The sequence below is a fragment of the Choloepus didactylus genome, chromosome 18 (genome assembly GCF_015220235.1).
Source record: "Choloepus didactylus isolate mChoDid1 chromosome 18, mChoDid1.pri, whole genome shotgun sequence".
NCBI classification, from domain to species: Eukaryota; Metazoa; Chordata; class Mammalia; order Pilosa; family Megalonychidae; genus Choloepus; species Choloepus didactylus.
In genome coordinates this window covers 45,363,060-45,383,550 of record NC_051324.1, presented here as the reverse complement: position 1 = coordinate 45,383,550, position 20,491 = coordinate 45,363,060, and the positions used below count along the sequence as shown (strand labels likewise).

Below are 20,491 nucleotides of genomic sequence, written 5' to 3'. Positions count from 1 at the left end.
GTGGCCGTTGAAAGAGTGGCGCGAGAAGTTGCAGGTGAGCGCTCGCTGTCATTGAGCGGCCAGCGGGACCAGGGCTTAACTCTTGAGCATCGCTCTGCAGGGGCTTCGTGGCCAGGGCACCCAGGGACCTCTGCAGGAGAGTGTGGGCGCTTTTGCACGAGTGGCATCCGCCCTGCTGCCGGCACGAGAGGTGCGGAGCGTGTCTGCCTTCTTCGACTCATTTTGCTGGAGTAAACCGAGGCCTAGCGAGGGGAAGGGAGGAGGCTTCCTTTTTTAGTCATTATGCTTACTTTATTGGGCGCTAACTGTGGGCTCGATAGTATACTAAACCCTGTAGATGCATTATTTCATTTAATTCTCACAATCTTGTAAGGTAGGTATTATTGTTATTATTGCTATTTTACCGAAGAGGAAACTGAGGCCCAGGAAGGTTAGATGGTTCATCCAAGGTTATATCTACAGTGTTAGTAAATGACCCAATAATTTCACTCCCAGGTATACCCAAGAGAAGTGAAAATGTAAATCCATACAAAAACTTGTACATTACTGCATTATTCAAAAAGCAGAAACAAACCAAATGTCCAACTATTGAATGGAAAAACAAAATGTATATCCAACCATAAAAACAATGAAGTACTGAAACATGCTGCAACAGTGGATGAACCTTGAAAATATGCTAAGTGAAAGCAGCCAAACACAGAAGACCACGTTGTATGATTCCATTTATATGAAATGTCCAAAATAGGCAAAGCCATACAGTCAGAAGTAGATTAGTGGTTGTCAGGGCCTGACGGGAGGGAGGAATGGGGAATGACTGCTACTGGGTATGGGGTTTCTTTTCGGAGTGATGAAAATGTTAGGGAATTAGATAGTGGTGATGGTTGTACAGACTTGTAAACATACTAAAAGCCACTGAACTGTACACTTTTAAAAGATAAATCTTATGATATGTAAACTGATCTCAAAGGAAAAAAAAAACATGCCTCTTAGCATCTCCATCTTAAATGCTGAGGGGGTAGAGTTAAGTCTTGTTGCTACCCCCATAAAAACATCCATTTTGTTTATACTTCAACTTGTCCTATAATGAATTGGGGAAGGTTTCTTATTAAACTTTAGATGTAGCTGTTCTGAGTTCCAGATTGAATGTGTTGGGACAGTGTCCTATTTCTCTGTTTCTCATATTTATCTCCATAAAGCTTGACCATAGAACACATTTCGTGGGCTGAATTGAATGCTACAGTCTGTATCTCATCTCTGTCTTTTAGGGAAAACATTTGATAGCATGTACTGATGGCTCTGAAGAAGTCGTCACTCTCATTGGATTCTAGTGAGGGTGAGTCTGAAGAGTTGCCAACATTTGCCTTTCTGAAGAAGGAGCCATCTTCAACAAAGAGGAGGCAGCCTCAGAGGGAGGAGAAGATTGTAGTTCTTGACATCTCAGATTCTGAGGCTTCCAGTCCTCCATCATCAGAGTTGAGAGATCTGCCACATGTCCCGGACACAACTGAAACTGTCATGCAAACAGAACCAGTCAGGGTGCTAAGCAGTGGAAGTGAGGATGAAGAGGAATTTATTCCCCTGGCTGAGAGGCTGACATGTAAGTTTTTGACCCACAAGCAGCTGAGTCCAAAGGACTCAAACTCTCCCATTAAAAGTATTTTGGATCATCAAAATAATGCAGGAGCATCATGTGACTGGAAAAAACAGCCTTTTCCCAAGATCCCTGATGTTCTCCTCCATGATAACTCAGAGAGGTGTGCTTCAAATAACAAGGACTTTACCTTAGACAACCCATGCTATCAGCTTCCAACCTACCAATCTACCTGCCCTGTCCTGGGCAATAGCTTGACAGTAACAAAAACAAATCTGGAGGTCTCCACACCTCAGAAGAGAAATAAGCACGGTCAGAAGGTCTGTGGAAGAGGCTGGCAGGGACGCCAGCAGCAGGGACAAGCAAACCAGAAGGAGATCACCCTGAGGCAACAGGAAAGGAAGAAGAAGGCGGCTCTGGTTAACAGACTGAGAGCCCAAAGGCCGGAGGACTGCTTAAAGCACATCGCCGTGGTGCTGGACCCAGGTCCTCCTGGCCTCTTTCTTCCCTCTGTGCTGAGTTAGCTGCTTTCTGGGCTACCCATTGACAGTCCCTTTCCCATCTGTTGCAGTGCTTTTACAGACAGAAGGCGGGGGCCAGCTCCTTGGGGCTCTGCAGTCCATGGAGTGCTGCTGTGTGATTGAGGCACAGGCCGTGCCTTGCAGCATCACTTGGAGGAGGAGGGCTGGGCCCTCTGAGGTAGGGGTCTTCGGGCTGGTGTCTCTCCTCCCCTCAGAGTTACAGGGTAAATATACTCCTCATTTCAAAGGCTGGATATCTGTCAGGGCCCCAGCAATAAAACTGATGGCACATTCCACTTAGGATAATTTGAGGAGGATTTAACAAAGGGAATATTTTCCAAGGGGTAGGTAGGGTACAAGGAAACTACAGGGGCAGGGTCAGCTCGGTACTGCAGGGTAATAACGGCATAGCTCAGGATTCCTCAATCTCTGGTACTGTCGATGTTTTAGACCAGGTGATTCTTTGTTGTGGGGCTGTCCTGTGCATTGTAGGATGTTTAGCATCATCCCTGGCCTCTATCCAGTAAAGGCCAGTTATATCCCTCCCAGTCATGATAATCAGAAATGTCTCTAGATATTGCTAAATATCCCTGGGGGTGGGGTAGGGAGGGGGCAGAGGAAGGCACATAGCTGTCACCATCACTAAGCCTGAAAGGATGAGGGAAGGGAGTGGTTACCAGAATCTGGAAGGAGAGAGAAGTGTACCTAGAGAAAAGCTTTGACCTCTAGTAGAGAGGTATAGCAAACCCTAGACGATCCCACTGGGAGGGAGCCAGGGAAAGAAATACCCTGACTTCACTCTCCTCCCTCCCTCCAGTCTCCTGCTGGGGTTCCTCACTGGCCACACCCAACCGGAAGCGGAAGCCAGCTGACATATGGATAGCACAGAGTGGGAAGGGGGGGGTCTATGGAGCAGAGGGCAGGTGATCTACACAGGATTCCTCTTTGGGGTTGGGTGGGCTTTTGTTTGAATCCCAGCTTCATGGCTCTGTTACTGTGACCCCAGGCAACATATTTCATATCTTTGCACCTCAATTGCCCATATATAAAACAGGAACACTTTACATCCTGTTTAGTGCCCCCTGTGTGGGGACTATGCGAGATAACCCACTTGGAGCCATCTTAGGCAACATGGAAACACTCCTTTCCCTGCTGGGCTCCCCAGGCTATCACGACCACCTTCACTCCTCTTATCTGCGAGTCCAGAATACTCCTCCCCTCCTGTTCAAGAGTCTATAGATGAGACATTAAGACCTAGTCCTCTCTGTTTTGTGTCACATACCTTTCTGAGTAATTTAGGGCAATTGCGCGTACTTTCTGATTTGGGGATATTAGCAAACCATTATATTCATAGAGCAGTTTATTCTTTCAAGGCACTTCCACATTCTCTTCTATGTTTTAGTCTTAGTTATCCTACAAGGTGGATATGGCAGGAATTCTTATCTCCATATCTTAGGTGGGGAAACTGGGACTCGGAAGTTGAAAGCCTTGTTCCGGTTCACAGCTGACTAAAGGGCCAGTGGGAACTAGAACCTAGGGCTCTTCCCATCCTACGCTTTGCCATATCATGATTTTTTTGGCTTTTGCATACAGGGGCTCAGTTAGAAAGCTTACAGCAAAAATCCTGCTCCCCAGTTACTCCATAATGCTGTGCTACTGTGGGATGTTGGCTTTGCAGTACCCTTGGCTTTGTTTAATTATGCCTTAGTCATGGTGACAAGAAGGTGAAGGTGCTCTTATAGACAGAACATCCCTTGTGATTCTCTTTCACACAAAACCTATCTGTAAGGGCTGTTCATAGTTAGCATCTGCCTTCAAAGCTAGAGTTGCTCATTTGTATGAAATCCTTTGAAAGTTTCCTTTCCCACCATTCCCCTATTCAAAATGCAGAGACAAATTGGCAGTTACTTCTCAGCCCATCTCAGTTTGCTAATGTTCCTTTCCTATTCACTGCCTCTGAATTGCATTACACCAAAGCTGAACAGTTGAAGGCTGGGAAGGGGCTGGATCACAGGGTTGTGGTCTCTGCTACCTTGACTTCGTTCAAGAAAAAGGATAATGCATATGGCTAGGCTGTTGGGATGAGTACATTCACCTGGAAGGTCTGGGTCACTCTCGCAGGTCCTCAGCACCTGCTGACCTACCTCCCTGTGCTGCGATCTGGGTCCTTTGGCAGGATGGAGAGGAGGACTGGGTGGAGGAGCCGACGGTCCTGGTGCTGCTCCTGGCAGAAGTGGCTGTGTCCATGATCTCTAACTTGAAACAGGTGGGCAGATCCTGAGCCGTAGGGCTGAGGTGTGGAACAGAGGCCTGACTCTTACTAGGGGGCAGGTATTAACACAGTTTCTGCCCCTTCGTGCAGGGAAGTCTGGGCAGCACCAAGGAAGGGAAGGAGACACTTCGGAGCTTTGTAGCTGATATCACAGCAAAGACTGCAGGGAAAGCTCTGACACTGGTGATTGTGGATCACGAGAAATGCTTCAGGTTTGGATTCACCCTTGAGAATTTGTGTTAGAAGGGGCAGCTTTTGGGCCAGCAGAGGTGAAATTATTCACCCCAGGTCTGAGTAACTTGACAAGATAGTGTCCCTTGCTCCTCTTCTGCCTGAGCTAAGCATGGAGCTAGCTGCTGCCCTTCTTTTATTTCTTCCTCTGTCCAGGGCTCAGTGTACTCCAAGGAGAAGGAAACAGCATGTGACAAATAGAAAACAGGCCAAGGAGAAGCAGCATCAGAGACGACCCAGGCCTTTGAGCGGGACGGGGCCCAGGCCTCTGGTGTCCAGGGTAGACATGGAAGAGGTAAGAATTTCCTGAGCCTGAGTCAAGCTAGTCATTTGACCAGATTGGCTGTCAAGAATAAAATTCCCACTGAACACTGTTTTCTGCTTTGACAGTGAGTAGGAGAGAAGGGGCCAGTTAGGGAGCCAAGGGGGTAGATGTTAGGCAGTGGCTGCAGTTAACAGGGAGAGGACACTGCCTCCAAACTAGTCTCTCTACCCTTTCATCTATCACTGCTTTTGTGCTTCTAGGCACTGGTGGATCTGCAGTTACATACAGAAGCCCAGGCTCAAATTCTGCGGAGCTGGAAAGAGCTGGCTGACTTTGCGTGTGCGTTCACAAAGGCTCTGGCTGAGGTGCCCTTCAAGTGAGTGCTGGCAGCGAGTCCAGCCCCTGTTGCTGGACTTGGCCTTTACAGAAGTTCTTGTGGCTGAAAAACAGTCCCTGTGCCCTGAAGTCTGAGGTTAGCCCATTGTTTCTCAAGCTTGAGGCCAAAGGAGCTGACCTCATGCTGGGAATTCTTGAGAAGAGCTGTCGAACCCAGTCCCTTTTTAAAAAATGTTTTCCTTTTGCTTAGGCCAAGTTACTAGTATTCACTACAGGTGAAAGCCCAGTGTAATAAGCCCTACTAAAGCAAATTTTCTGTCTACTTAGTTCAAGGAATGTTCATAATCAGAATATAAAATAAGGAACCTCAGATAACTGAGGCCTGAAAAGATTGCCTTATCTCAGCTCCCGGTTAGAAGACCCAGAGCTCCAAATTGCCCAATACCCAGTCTCTTGTGCTTACCCCTGTACCACCTGCCTCTCGGATCAGTACAACCCAGTTTCAACATAAGCAAAAGAACCTGGGCCTGTGGTATCTTCTCTTTTAATGAGAAGGACCGTGTGCATGTGCGTTTAAGGGAATGAACTAACACAGCTTTGAAACAGAACTCAAACTGCTGGAGGTTCAGTCACACCTCAGTGTGTCAGTAGGATACATGTTCTCTGTCGACCGCTTCCAAGGTCAAGGAGGGAGGATTTTTCTGTTCCCAGTTCGGCAGGTGGAGGCGAGTAGTGAGTGACACCCAGCTCTCCCCTTTTGCTGCTTGCAGGAAGCTCCGAGATGAAACGAGTTTCTCCTTCTGCCTGGAGAGTGACTGGGCTGGTGGGGTGAAGGTGGACTGCTCTGGCAGGGGACTTGCCCTGGTCTGGAGGAGACAGATTCAGCAGCTGAACCGAGTCAGCCTGGAGATGGCCAGTGCTGTTGTGGATGCCTATCCCTCCCCCCAGCTCCTAGTCCAGGTAAGCTGCTCCAGAGGTCACTGCCCAGTGCCCCCGTGGTATTAGTGGCCTCACAGATGTTTTCCATCGAGGGCTCAAAAAATTGCCAGTCAGCAGTGGTGGGCCTGTTAAGACGAGCATTTTTAACACTGACCCAGGGATCCAGGGAGGGAGGGCAGGCTCTCAGCCCCCAACCCAAGCTTACTACCTTCATTGCTCACAGATAAGGGACAACCCTGGATGACGCGGTACTAAAAGATCACTTAAACCACTTTCAGGCCTATCGGCGGTGTTTCTCGGAGCAAGAACGCCAGAACTTGCTTGCAGACATACAGGTGCGCCGTGGGGAAGGCGTGACCTCCACCTCCCGCTGTATTGGACCAGTGCTCTCCAGGCGTATCTACCATCAGATGACAACTTTGCAGCCAGATTTCTCTTTAGACATTGCAGACTGATGCTAGCCCACAGGGAGGATGAAATGGTAGAGATTTCCCCCTCATCCACCTTGGAACCACATGGCCACAATGCAGAAACCGGAAGCACCTCCTGGAGCACAAGTCTAGGTCAGGCCCACAGACTCTTTACTGGGTTTAACTATTTTTGCCAAGTCTGTCAACTGAGTGCAGAATGCTTTGATATTAGCATTTACCTCCATCGGCATTTAGTATTCCTCTCCCAGCAAAAGTCAGCTATTGTGGATAAACTGCCCCTTGCCCAGCCAGCCGTCAAAAAGCAAAAGAACAGAGACAAACCACTCAGACACATGTTTAATGATTGTAGAAATCCAAAAGAACCTCAGCATCAAATCTGAGTGAGTGGGTTGGCTTGACTAGGCTGGGTGTACTGTAGCCATTCACTCACCCACTGGGCTGCCTCAACCAGCAAAGGAACCGTAGGATCCCGGGGCTGATGTCTGTACTGACCTATGTTTTACGTGTTTATATCAATAAAGCATTTGTACCAATGGCTCTGGAGCTTGGAGGAAGACTAAAGGAATGAGTAATGATTCGAGAAAGGTGTGGGCCTACAGAAGAGCTCTCCTTGGAGAGAGAAGGGCAAAGTTGTTTCTTCCAGTCAGGACAGTCATGAGGGGTAGTCCTCCCCACACAAGCCACCAGGGCTAAAAACCCGGACCCCTTTGTCTCTGAGCTGTGACAGGTTCTTGCTCTGTGGGGAGAAGTAGGGAGTTTGCCATCAGGAATTTCTAGGGAATAAGCACCACGACACAGTCATTTCTGATCCCTTCATCCAGATGTTGTGAAAAACATGAAGCAAAGGAGGCCGCAAATCTGGCAGACGAAAGAATGGATAGTCCTGCCTTTATTTGTGCCATTACAGTGAATGCATCCCTTTTAAGTTTCATGATGCTACCTGCTTCCCTGTGTTGAATAGGTATAGTGATAGGTCTAAACTTGTGAGGTGAGGTTGCCTGTGAGGTATTTAGTCACACCATCGTCAGACAGAGAAGTCTCATAATGTGGTTCTGCAAGTGTCTGCCTCTTTGCTTATCGGCAGCCAGGGAGTTAATACTCTAAAAGTGAGGCAAGAAGTCTGGGCTCTTCCTGTTTGATCAGAACCACACCAGTTGGCTGCCCAAGACCCTTGTGACTGAGATTTCTATTTGTAAGTCAGGAATCTGTTTGCTGTGCAAGATTCTATACTTTGACACATATTCAATTCTGGTGTGAATTCTATTCTTTCAGACATTATAAAGGAAGCAAAATGATGTAAAAGAAAGAGGGTACCAGAGTAGGAGTCCAGTTCCTCAAACTAGTTGTGAAATTGTAGGCAAGTCATGGAAAGCCTCAGTTTCTGCCTACAAGTATCATATTGGACTGGCTGGTCTTGAAGCCCCTTTCACAGCCTGAGATTTTGGGTGGTCACTTAAATGCTTGAGTGTCTGAGGTCCTTAAGAAAACAGGTATGCCCACCCTCCCACCCCCAAATTTAGGCTAGAAATGCTGAGTGTGGTGTTCCCCCTGGTCCCCAAAAAGACACTGCCTCCTGATCTGCCCTGGCTACCCAGGGAGGGATGAAAGAAAGGGGTTGTGACGTACAAAAGTGTAAATGTAGTGACAGCTGACCATTTAGCAGAAACGAGCCTTGCCTTTACATAGCTTTGTGTGACAAGTAGAAAAGGCTGTTTTTTCCTCTCCTCACCCCCAAGCCTACTCTTTTAGGCATGCAGCTAACTGTCCCCCCAACCTCCCATTTTTCCTTATTCCACCAAGGAACGCTGACTAAGGAACAAAGAAGTTCTACAAAGGGGAGGTCTCAGGTATCAATCAGCAGCCATTTAGTGATGGCAGGTAGGTCTGACGCTAAAAAGAGGTTGTGTCCAGCAGAACCCAATTCCATAGGAATCCAAGCTCCAAGGCTGGGGAGGCAGCAGGTGTTGAGGACAAAGCTCACTGCTGAGAATCGGCCTGGAGGACCCACTGGAGGATCTCGTGGCTGCGCAGACCCTGGATGGCATTGTCATAGAGGGCATTCACGCTGGTGCAGAGGGGCTGCTGCCGCAGCTCTGTTAGCCGACAAGCCACCAGCCCGCCCGCCACACAGACCAGCAGCAACAGCAGCAGCTTCAGCATGGCCCAGGACCGAGTGTGTTTTCGGGGTGGTGGCTTGCGGGGACGGGAGCCAGACTTAGATTCTGGAGGAGCAAAGTCACATTAGACAACAAAAGTTCAGTCAGCCTGAGGAGACCCACATTCAACCAATCTCTGCTAGTCTTCTCCAAACAGATCCACTTATACCCCTCTTCTCAAACAAAAGCTCCCCACCCTGAAAGAGAAAACTGCTTTCTTGCTTGGATGCCAAGGGACTACATTTGAAACTGAAATTCATTCTGTCTCATGCAGCTAACATGGTGCCTGGGGTCCTAAGTTCTGGGGGACAGTGATGAGTCAGACCCCTCATGGCCGCGGGGGTTGCCTGGGAGGTTCTATGCCATATTTAACAGTGGTTCTATTGCTGGGAATGGGGCATTAGAGGTGACTGAATTTTTTGCTGTGTGTGTGTATGTGTGTGTGTGTATACACACACACGTAATATTATAGAATACATTTTTAATATTCTCTGTAATGAACATATATTACATTTATAATTAGAAAAAAATTAGTTTTGAGATTTCAGGCAAAATTTTTAAAAACTCAAGTGCCCACATTGTTAGAGCTATATAATCCTGTCACCTAATATTTTCTCATTTGATCCTTATGTCTGCCATGTAAGTAGATATGATCTTCATTTTACTTAAGGAAACAGAAAGGTGGTGAGGTTAGGTGACATGCTCAAGCAAGGATGAACAGGGACATAAGCCTCCACTTTGTGCAGAGCTCCTTCTCTCAGCGCCTCCCTTAGGGGCCCCTTTGGACCCCAGAAGGTCTACGATTTTCCCTTGTACATGGAGCCACATCACTACATGCATTTGACTTAAGCAAATTCAACTGGACATAGTCAAGCAAAAAACTAAACTGTTTTTTCTTTTTAATACAAATGGCTCCCTAAGTGTAGGGCAAATGATTCCTCTGGTGTTCAGCAAATAGAGAGTGACCTGATCTGTTCCAACTTGGGGGAAAAAAAGCTATGGGCAGTGCTGCCCTTACTGAGAAAAGGCACCATATACTTAGAAAACATGCATAGATGATGTGAGGGATTTTAAGGGTAATATGACCATGTGCCATCTTTTAGAACCTAACCCTTAAAAAACCGTGACCCTGTTCTGGGAATGCTCTAAGCCACATCTGCACCTAAGTATAAAACACCTGCACAGAGTATGTGGTATTGGGGAAACAAAACAGCCCCTAGTAGAGTCCCCCACCCCCAGTAACCAAACCTTCAGGGCCTGGTCTCCTTCAAATCTTCCTGGGCTACTCCCGAGCTTTAGAGTGTATTTTGTCTGACAAAGGTTTACAAGCTCACTCATTTATGCTTGAAAACGTAAGAGAGTCTCTCCACTGCATCCCTGCTGGAACCTTGTAACAGACAGAAAACTTACTTGGGGCCTGATTTGTTTCCTTCTTGGGTTTCTTTTCCTGTTCCCGCTTGGCTGCTTTGAGGGCATCATACTCCTTTCTCCGACGCTCCTTCTCTTCTGCCTTCTCCCGCTTCCGCAGTTCCCGTTCCTGAGCTTCCTTGGCTCGCTGCTTAGCCTCCCGTTTCTTCTCTGCCTCTACAATAAAATATATCAAAAAATGACTTCTCTCCCCCAAATCCTCCAGTTTGCTTTCCTAAGAGATTGAAATAATGGATTCAGCCACCTTCTCCATGCCATGGGTCACATAAGAAATATAAAAAGCAAACAAGTTGCTCTTCTGCTCTCCAGTAAATAAGCCCTCCCTAACAGAGTAAGCTGCTCTCTGGGTTTGCTGACTGGATCTCTAGGATCAGCAGAGACATCAGGGTAATAAAACAAAGCATGGATCTCTTTACACAACCTTTTCCTCAAAGTTGTGGGAAGGGGTGGGGTGGGGCAGGATTGAAGGGAAGAGAGTGGGGGAGGGGGTTGGGTAAGGGCAGGACTGGTGTAAAGGCCAAACAGACAAGGAAGGGTGGTTTGGAGGGAGACTTTTATGGGACTAAACCTATAAAAATTATACACACAGTAATTGTGAAAGAATCTAAATAGTTAAGTTTGAGTATTTCAGGGGTTTAGAGGAAAGGGAAAGAAAAAAAATTGGCTCATTTAAATTTACACAAATAAATTAGAAAAACATTTGGTAAGAGAAAGCTTAACAAAATGAAGCATCAAGACTTAATAATTTTCAGATTGGCAGCTATGACATTGTACTTACATATTCCCTCACATGAATTTAGTACAAAATCTAAGGACCCTTTGAATTTTATGATTCTCATTATCAGGAAGTATTAGTTTGGTGACACTTTGTGAGACCTTGAAAGAATGGCAGCTCTACCAGGGCACTAGCCCTTATTTTGCTCCCAAATGTTTAATGCTGTGCCTGACACATGAAAGGTACTCATTAAAATATGTTGAATGAATAAAATGCATTGGCTGAATAAATCCTGAAATTGGTAAACTGGATAGAGAAAAAAAGGCATGGGTGGTGAGTCTGGTGCCCCTCTAGAATTAGGTAATAATCCTGAAGGCGCAGCATTGACAGCTTACAGAAACTGAATACGAAGATTAGAATGGAGGTATAACCTATGAGACTTTTAGCTTCCCAAGTTTAAGAAATGAATGTGGAGAGCAGCTAAGAAGAGAAAATGAGCACTTAAGTTTAGGATTAGAGACAATAAAAATGTTTTACTACAAGTTTCATTGAAAAACCGAGACCAATAGGTTGTCAGAGTGTAATCTCTAGACTTGAACTCAGCAACCTATGTAACTTGCAGATTTACTTAATAGCTAGGTACCATGCTGGACCCAACTTACAAATTATTGGGTTCTAAAAATGCATTTCCAAATTAGTTATTTGGAAGCCTGCAATACATTTTTCCAAACCCAGAATGCTACACATGGTGGTTAAGTGTCCTTTTAGGGCTTAAATGCCTATTTGAGCCATCATGTGGCTGAACAGTAGTACTATAAGTACTGTAGCTTTCCACTGCTTCTCTATGTAAACACAATCTCCAAGTTCCAGCTGGGCACGGAGAAAGCCAAGAACATACTACACCCAGTCTCTGGAGAACATGTGCCACTCGAGAAGTGAAAACAGCAATGATCAGAGTAAACATGGGCATCTCCTGCAACAGTAGTCATTCACATTGGAGGGGCATTCACTGGTGACTCAGGTGTTCTGACCTCCATGTTCTGGCCTCAGGGACGGCCTGCAGTCAGTACCATACACCTCCCTCCACCAGCCACTCCAGTAAGGGGGCTCCAAAGTCAGCCAGCCAGTCAACAGAGTGCCTGCTGGGTGCCAGGTGTTGTTCTAAGTGCTTTCAATACAGCAGTGAGAAGATGGGTAAGGTTCTAGCTCCTAAGTCATTTACTTTCTAGGGTGGGAGACAGACAATAAACAAGTAAACAAATACTATAGAAGATGGTGTTAAGTGCCACACAGAAAATAATATGAGGATGTGATGGAGAGTAACAGGTGGGATGGTGACTCTAGTTTGGGTGGTTCCATAAGGGTTAAAGGTTAAACTAAGGTAACACATGAGCAGAAACATAAGGGATTCCAAGAAGCCAACCATGTAAAGATCTGAGAGAAAAGCAAAGCCTTAAAATGAGACCATACTTGTTGATCAAGGAACAGCAGAGATTCCTGTGGTTGGAGTTAATGGGCTTCTCTCCCTTGTTTATACAACAAGGCCAGAGAAGGCAGGCCTGGGTCATGCAGGTCCTCGTCAGCCACATTACTGAGTTTGGATTTCATTCTGAGTCCAGTGGAAAGCAAATAGGTTTTAAGCAAATAACAGAATTAATTTATGGCTGCTGTTTGGAGAATGCATTTGTGGAAATGCCACAAGATAGGCTATCATGTTAAGATAACAGGATGGAGGCTTGATGACAGTGAAGGCACTAGAGGTAAAAAGAAATCATTGGGTAAAGGACTTGTGGAAAGATTGGATATGAGAGTAACAGAAGAAAGGAACAATGTGCATTCTTCAGATTTCAGGCTTTTGCATGGATAGTGATTTGTCATTGTGGGGGTTGGGGGCACTGGGAGGAGCTGAGGGGGATCAGGGTGTTTCTGCCATGTTGGTCAAGAAGCTGAGTATGACTCAAGCTCAGTGGAGAAGACAGGACCAGAGAGAGACTCATCAGCTAGAGATGGTGCCATTTGCCACTACACCGTTCCCCATTATTCTTCATGTTTCTTCTATTGGATTCCAGCACGAGAATCAGCTGCCTGGAACAAGACCCACAGAAGATGATAGGAGGAGGGCTGGCCACATACCTCGTTCCACTTCCAGCCGCCGCTGCTTCTCTCGCTCCTGGTCGGCCTGCACAGCCTTCATGTGCTGTAATACCTGCAAAGGGTGAGGAGGGTTCTCAGTTACTCAAAGCCGTAGTCTTCCCAGCTCACAAGTTTGCTCAGGGGAGTCTAAGCTCAAAAAAAAAGGGAGTAAGGGGCTGCCCTTTTTAGGACCCCAGGTCACCATAGCCCCTACAGCAATGCAGAGCTAATGGAATCAATCCTATCTTTGCATCCCAAATTAATGCATCGACCTTAGTGACATATGAGGTCAGTTCACTAAAGCTATCAGCAAGTGTGTGAACCACAATGCCACCTCAAATCTGTAAAAAGTTCTATTTATGATCACTCTCACACACATTATTTTATATTATTTTCCCAGCAACTCCTGTGATGGGCAGAGAAAGCCCTTCCTCAAAGATGCTTTCCTGACTTCTCCCTTCCTTTGGCCACCTTAGGCTCTCCTCCTCCCATTTCTCTAGAAATTATCTGTTATTTAACTGTCTCAGCCCTGAAACTAAGTTTCCCAAGGGCAGGGGCTGTCTGTAGGTATCCCAAGTGGCTAACACAGGGCTTAGGTAATCGTAGGCACCCAGGACATGTTTGATGAAAGACTGAATGGACTCCCATTTCAAAAGCAATAAAACCAAGACTCCATCAGAAAGTAGCAGAACTAAGAACCAACTGCAGGTCCTGAGTTCCTAGACCAGAGCTTGTTCCACTACATTAAGCTGCTTTTAACTACAACCAGGCCTGGGATTCACACACAGAGAGGAAGCAGAGCTCTAAGAGAAACGGAAAGGGCAATTCAGCCCAAACACCACACACATGTCCTCAGCACCCTTAGCCTCCCAAATCCTCGACTTGGTCATGGATGACTGCAAATGTTCTCGCAATGGCGGGGTTAGGAGGTGAAAGACTGTTTTTTTGGGTTTTATTAGATGATATTCCTTGGCTGTAAGGAACCAAGCATAAGCTTGGAGCCCAATAGAATCCTGATTCTACCATTACTTACTAACTGTGTGACCCTGACAAGTTACTTCATCTTTTTGTGTCCATTTCCTCGTCTAGAAAATGGAGATAAGATATACTTCCCTGGCCTCTTGTCATGATTAAATAACATAATTTATCCCAGTTTCCTAACAGGATTTCTGGCTGTATACACAATAAATATTGCTGCTTTATCACTTTATATTTTTTTACTGCATTAAAAAGAAAAGACAAGAAAATCTGAATTATTCTAAATTAAGACAGCAAAAAGGTGTTTCCCTACAGATGTGAATTCAAATGTGATCTTTTTATTTCTTGGAAAGTTCAGACATGCATACACTCATCATAAGAAGAGCTCAGGAGCTGGCTTGCAAAAGTAGCTTGCTTCAAGAGCCTGGTTTGAAGTCACAAGGAACCTTGTCCTGGATAACCTAGGACTTAACTTGCTGGCAACACTCTGTAGGGTGCCAATACTACAAAAGTAGCTGACAACAAGGAGTAGCAGGAGCTGAAAGAAGGTCAAGTATGATGGGGGAAGCAGCCTAAGCTCAAAGCTAAATAAGCACCAACGACTTGGTTGGGTATACAGCTGGCTAAAGAGCTAGGAATTTTAAGAAATGTCTCCTTCTACCTTGGCTACACTAGCTACCACCAGGAGTTTATTATCTGAAAATGCAGGCAGTTCAGAAATGGGAAGGATGCCCCTAGTCTAAACTGTGAGCTCCTCAAAAGTAGCTTTTGTCTACCTATTCCAGTTCATAGCACATAGTAAGCACTTTGTGAATACTGTTGAACTAACAAATTTTTTTTTAAAGGTGCTTTGCTATGCACCAAGCTGCTAAGTTATTATGATTAGCATGCACACCTACAAGGTCAGAGCTAAATTAACTCCTGGAGACAAGTACCCTCATTCAAGCCATTCCTCTATGATGCCTAAATGCATGCTGTGGAGACAGCCGAAGCTCTGAGGCATCAGTGCCAGGGACCACTGGTGTAGTTACATGGCTGCAATGCACTGTGTCACTTGGAACTTCATTTCGAAAAAACATGTGAGTAAAAAGCTGTTTGCACTCAATAAGAATTGAGTGGTCATTCAAAAATGGTAGGTTATCACCACTTTCATAAGTTCAACATACTATTTGTTGAATGCATGAATAAATGAAAGATGTTTGCATATTGAAGGTTTCTCACGCCAAAGAAATGGAAGTAATACCGACTTCCCAGGGTTCTGAGGACTGTGAGATTATATGTGTGAAAGAGTGACTGCTGGTAGTTTTTAACTGAGAAAGGCCAATTATTCTTGAGATTCACAGTAGAGACCCAGCACACACATACTTAACCTACATTCATTTCAGTATTTAAAGTTAAGGGCTTTTTTGTTCCACATGCCCCTAAATATGGCCAAGTCAGTCATCTGGTGCTCAGCCGAAGTAGCAGCAATCTGTTCCTAAGCTAAAGGAAAAAAAACGACTATAGTTGGGAGTTCCCAAGAGATGGGTATAGTGCTGTTCTTAACAAGCAGTTTAAGGCATCTTCAAGGATCCTGGCCATTGGCAAAGTTAGACTTACATGCTGACTTTTTTTCTTCATTCCCATTTCAGATGACTCAACTATAATCAAATGCCAGACTTGCCCAGGAGTGTCCACTTAAAGGTATAAACTTATAAATATTAACAATAGCTTTATTATTAAAACTCCTGCAATCATGACTCTGAGATGCCACAGCCCTGAACCCTCTTGTCCCATTAAAACTGTCAAAAAACTGCAATGTTGGGTCACGCAATGTCCTGGTTTCTAAAGAACAGCAGTACCACAGTATAGCAGAAGATGATATTATTCTACAACTTGTAAAGTAAATGCAGAAACAAAGGTCTCTTTGCTTGACAGGCTCATAGTGGATGGATTTCACTGAGTCCTTAGTACTTTAATCAACACAAAGCTACAGGTGCCCTGGGAGGGAAAAACAAGAGGGAGAGGCAAGCCCCTGGGGAGTGTGTGAAGGAGACAACTGGGAGTTGTGTGTTTACCTTGTTTGCACATTGCTTACACTGCTTCTCATCCAAGCAGTCACCTGCCACTTTGGCCAGCGCAGGATCCAGGGGGTTATCCTTCAAGTCCAGCCACTTCAGGCTCTAAGGAAATGGGCAAAGAAGCCGACTAAGTCCGAGATCATATAATGAGTCCCTCACTACAGAACGAAATAAGCAAGAAAGCTCCTCTGTGTTCCAGCTGCAGGGAACAGCCATCTGGGGCAGGGCCGACAAGGTGTATTTCTGTCAGCTTTCACGGCCCGTCAGTCCCTGAGCCCACTGTCACACTTGGCAATGAAACACTGGTTCATGGATTATTACCTTGAGCTGAGCAAAGCTGACAGGCAGGGTGACCAGCCTGTTGTTGAGGAGATCCAAGTGCTGGAGGTTGACCAGTCGGCCAAAGTCCGCTGGCAGCTGCTGCAGTTTGTTCTTACTCAGGTCCAACTTCACCAGGTGTGTGAGGCCACAGAAATCCGACTAGGACCCAAAGAGAGAGCAGTAGACTTTGATGTATCGTCCAGGAGTCCTCAAGTCAGAGGCACCTAAGTTTAAATCCTGACTCCACCTCTTACCAGCTATTTCACCTCAAACAAATACTTAACATATACAAGCCTGAATTTCTTCATCTAAAGAAATGTAGACAACACTCTCCACTCCAGGTAGTAATTCATGAGACAGTCTATGTAAAAGGGCTGAGCACAGAGTAGGTGCAAAATAAGTGTTTGTTCCTTCATCCTCAGTTCTCCCTCCACGTTGCTCCTAGAATGATTTGGGACCAACTGTGTCCTCCCATAGCACCTATGTTCACTTTTCAAAGGATTTGTCCAAACATAGCAGGACCATCGATTTCCTAGAGAACAGGCATTCCCTGAGCACCCAATCTATTTCTTTGTTATTTGCAGCACTTAGCACAGGTGCTCAATAAGTGTTGTCTGAACAACTGACTGAATGAGTGAGGCCCATCCCACCCATATCATAGCTCCTCTTCAGCACACACCAAAGCATCCTCCTTGTCATTAAGCCTCCACTAAGCACTCATCTGCAAGTGATGGCACAACCTCAGCTAATGAGGCACTAGTCATGCTCTCTGGGGACCAGTAAGCGCCAGTGGGTCTGCACTGTAGAATGAGACAGGAGGCAAAGACGAGTGAGCAAACTCCAACTGACAAGTGCACCTGAGGAGTGGTGAATGGCCATCTGGCAAGGTTACAGCAGGTGTGAGGCTGCAGGGAATCGCTACCCTTCTTTAATTAGACACAAAATACTTCCTTGCAGAAGTGAGATTTCAGATGTTCTTGAATGTCAGAAACAGTTCTCAATGAGCTGTAGGAAGATGCTATAGACAATGGGTAAGGCCTGGGAGAACACTGAGAAAGGAATGGACTAATGATCCAGTGAAAAACCTGCTAACTTCTGAGACTCAGTCCTTGATCCAGAGTGTCCTAGGATTCAGGAAAGGAGTGACAAGGCCAGAGTGACAGGTGGTAAAGACAACAATGACAGCAAACTTTAGGCCTGAAAGCAGTGCTATGGAGGAGAGGCCGGCCATTATCCAGGAGAGGCTGAGGGTGTGAAAGAATCCAGTGTCCATACAGGTGGAGTAAAAGGGGAGCTGAGAGAAGTTGTGTGAGAAAAATCGAAAGGATTTCTCCATAGTCTGGAGGTATGAACAAAAACCTAGCAAATCCTAAGTAATTCAAGTCCCCTCCTGGGAGGAGAATGATAAGGTAGCCCCCAAACAGGAAAGAGCAACATCCAGGGCTTTAGGAGTCATGTGCGCTTGCCAATCTTACCGGCAGAGTGGTCAGTTTATTGCAAGACAGGTCCAGTATGGTGGCCTTTGGGAGGGCAGCCTAGGAAAGGTGATGGGAAAAAAACATCAAGCCTATACCTTGGAATGATTTCAAAACATCTGCTAATGAAGCATTTTCCAGAAAAAGGTTCCCAGGATTAAGAAACGCCTTAAAAAAATGGCATGAAAACTTAGATTCTTAGAAATTCTCCATAGCACTTTGAAATTTTTCTCTAGCAGCCCCAGTCATTTTATACTTAACATTATTATGCATGTACAGACCATCCTCCTCATTAGACTTCTGGGCAGTGACCATGTCTAATACATCTTTGTAACTCCCATATTCCCCAGTTCAGGGCCTCCCTCAAGCACTCAATATAGGCTTGGCCGGCATCCTGACTGAACAAATTAGTGAATGCCAGAGTGAAAACCAGGGCCTCACAGCCCATCTTCGCTCCCCATGGGATTCAGGGCAGGAGCAGCTCAGCATAACTGACCCTTCTTTCTCCCTGGGGGCAATGCTGTGCTGATCAGAGGCCTGGAGTTCATGTTTTCAGACAGCAGTCCTAAGGTCAGACTGAAACCGAAACAAGGCTGCCATCTCCCTAAGGTAGGGACGGAGACAAGCTTACAGTTAAGGACCCTAGGCCAACCTGCACTCTCCAACTCTCAGAAAGTCCCAGGAATAACGTTAGAACCACCTGAAAAAAGTTTTAGATTTACAGTGAGAACATCTTAACAGCAACGTGTATCAGCTACCTGCCAAGCATTTTACATGTTATTTAATCTCCTCAACAACCCTAAGATGGGAACTATTATCCCCATTTTACAAATGATGAAATCTAGGCATAAAGATTAACTGGTCTGCCAAGGGCACTCAGTTATTAAGCAATAGAGCTGGGAATTGAACTTGGGAATTCAGTTCTAACCACAATACTCACAACCACTCTGGCCAGGAGATTGGGCCAAGTACCAAAGACAAATGTAATTCATTAAAGGTAGAGAGAAAACTGTAGGCTATCCAAAATCAGGATAGTCTGGGGGAGTGGGAAAAGCAGAGAATGTGGGGTCTAGCCCTGTTTCGGCATCAAGCTGGTAGTGCAATATCCCTCAGGCCTAAGGACTCAGTTTCTTAGGGGTGGGGGTGGGGGCATGGAAAGCAGTGCAGTCAGAGGGTGGTGAGATTCCCGCCAGTTTTTGCAGAGTTCCTTGAGACTGGACCAAAACAGACAGTGAGATTTATATTCAAAGAAGGCCGCCTCAGGGCTAGGGCAGCCAGCTGGGAATGTCCGCTTCCTAGAAAAGGCCAGTCTAGTCCAAACCCAAGTCTACCTGGAGGGCTACTTCCCGAACCGAGTCATTCATTCATTTGTTCATTCATCCTAGGATACCTCCAGCAACCGCTTCGGGGCGTCTGCTTTGGGTGGGGCACGGAGCTAGGCGCTGTGGGCGCCCCCAAAATGGGGCAGATTCCCTCCAGGACCGTAAAAAGCCCAGGACCAGACAGGCAGAGCCTCCTGGAACTGCGCCAATGTGACACGTGTACATCCCGGGAAGAACCTAGGGGCCGGACGCGGCCTCCCCTGGGACACGGTCCCATCCCCCTCGTTTTAAAGAGGGGGAAAATGAAGCAGGGGAAGGGAGGCGGCCCACGCAGGGGCCAGAGCCAGGCGAGAATGGGCGCCTGGTCCTGGCGGGACTCTACTGACCAGCTCCTTTACGGGGACCTCGTTCAGATCGCCGAGGCTCAGGTCCAGTTCATTGCCGTCCAGCTTGTCGCGGAGGCTCCCGCCCCTGCTGCCGGCCTTGGTCATGGTGACGCCGGCTGAGCGGGCCCCGACTCCCGGACTCTACGAATAAGAAAAAGGACTGAGAGGCCGCTCGCCTGTTCAGCGGACTCGCACTCGCACCCAACCGACAACGCCGCCGCCGCCGGGTGCAAGGCCTCCACCGTCCGTCCGCCGGCTCGCCGGCCGCACTCCGAGCCCCGCGCCCAGATCCCACCGGTGCCGCCGCGATGACGACCACTTCCGTATCCACGTCACCTTCCGCGGCCACCGAGACGAGCTGGGCCAGAGCGGCCCAAGCATGCCCTGGGGCTCCCTCTGGCGACAAGGCAGACGCACTACATGTCGCCGCCCGAGGGGTGGGGGTGAGGGCTCTGAGCTCGGATTAGGGGCAGAAACTGGGTGTCCTCCAAGATTGCTCCCTTGTCCCTTGTAACACCCCCAAGTGGCCAATATCCCGAAAAAAATCGGCATTCTGAATTTCTCTTCTCGCCTCCCCACTGCCCTAGCCCTTGTCCAGGCCGCCATCAATTGGCCCGTGGTTTACACTGAGTCTCTCCCCCTCCCATTCACCACCACCCAGCTGCCAAGATGAAATTTGTAAAAATCAGGCGGAGTCTCTTCTCTAGTTAAAACCCATAGTTAAAACCCATAAAGTCTCCAGCTGCCTCTAGGATATAGCCCAAACTCCTTCAAATTCCTTGCTAGGCTGGGCCCTGCCAGCTTCTGCAAGCTCTTCATAAGCCCCACTGCCTGCCTGAACTCGGTGTGCAGACTCCCCTCCTTCGCTCCCTTGGAAGGACCTGCCTTCCCCACCCACCTTCTCTGCCTAGCTAAGTCCTCGTCCTTCAGG

General features: G+C 46.8%; 2 protein-coding genes across 2 annotated transcripts; one reads left to right on the top strand and one right to left on the bottom strand.

Moving 5' to 3' along the window:
* Positions 1-55: 55 nt before the first annotated feature.
* Positions 56-7,141, top strand: EME1 (essential meiotic structure-specific endonuclease 1). The gene is made up of 9 exons (XM_037809565.1): positions 56-190; positions 1,266-1,597; positions 2,163-2,290; positions 4,289-4,378; positions 4,475-4,596; positions 4,772-4,910; positions 5,141-5,256; positions 5,987-6,176; positions 6,434-7,141. Exons 2-9 carry the CDS (start codon positions 1,291-1,293, stop codon positions 6,608-6,610), a joined length of 1,269 nt encoding a protein of 422 aa, XP_037665493.1. The 5' UTR covers positions 56-190; positions 1,266-1,290; the 3' UTR covers positions 6,611-7,141.
* Positions 6,907-19,887, bottom strand: LRRC59 (leucine rich repeat containing 59). The gene is made up of 7 exons (XM_037809566.1): positions 19,561-19,887; positions 17,853-17,912; positions 16,378-16,536; positions 16,054-16,158; positions 13,019-13,091; positions 10,153-10,326; positions 6,907-8,808 (listed from the first exon to the last, which is right to left on the bottom strand). Exons 1-7 carry the CDS (start codon positions 19,663-19,665, stop codon positions 8,564-8,566), a joined length of 921 nt encoding a protein of 306 aa, XP_037665494.1. The 5' UTR covers positions 19,666-19,887; the 3' UTR covers positions 6,907-8,563.
* Positions 19,888-20,491: the final 604 nt, after the last annotated feature.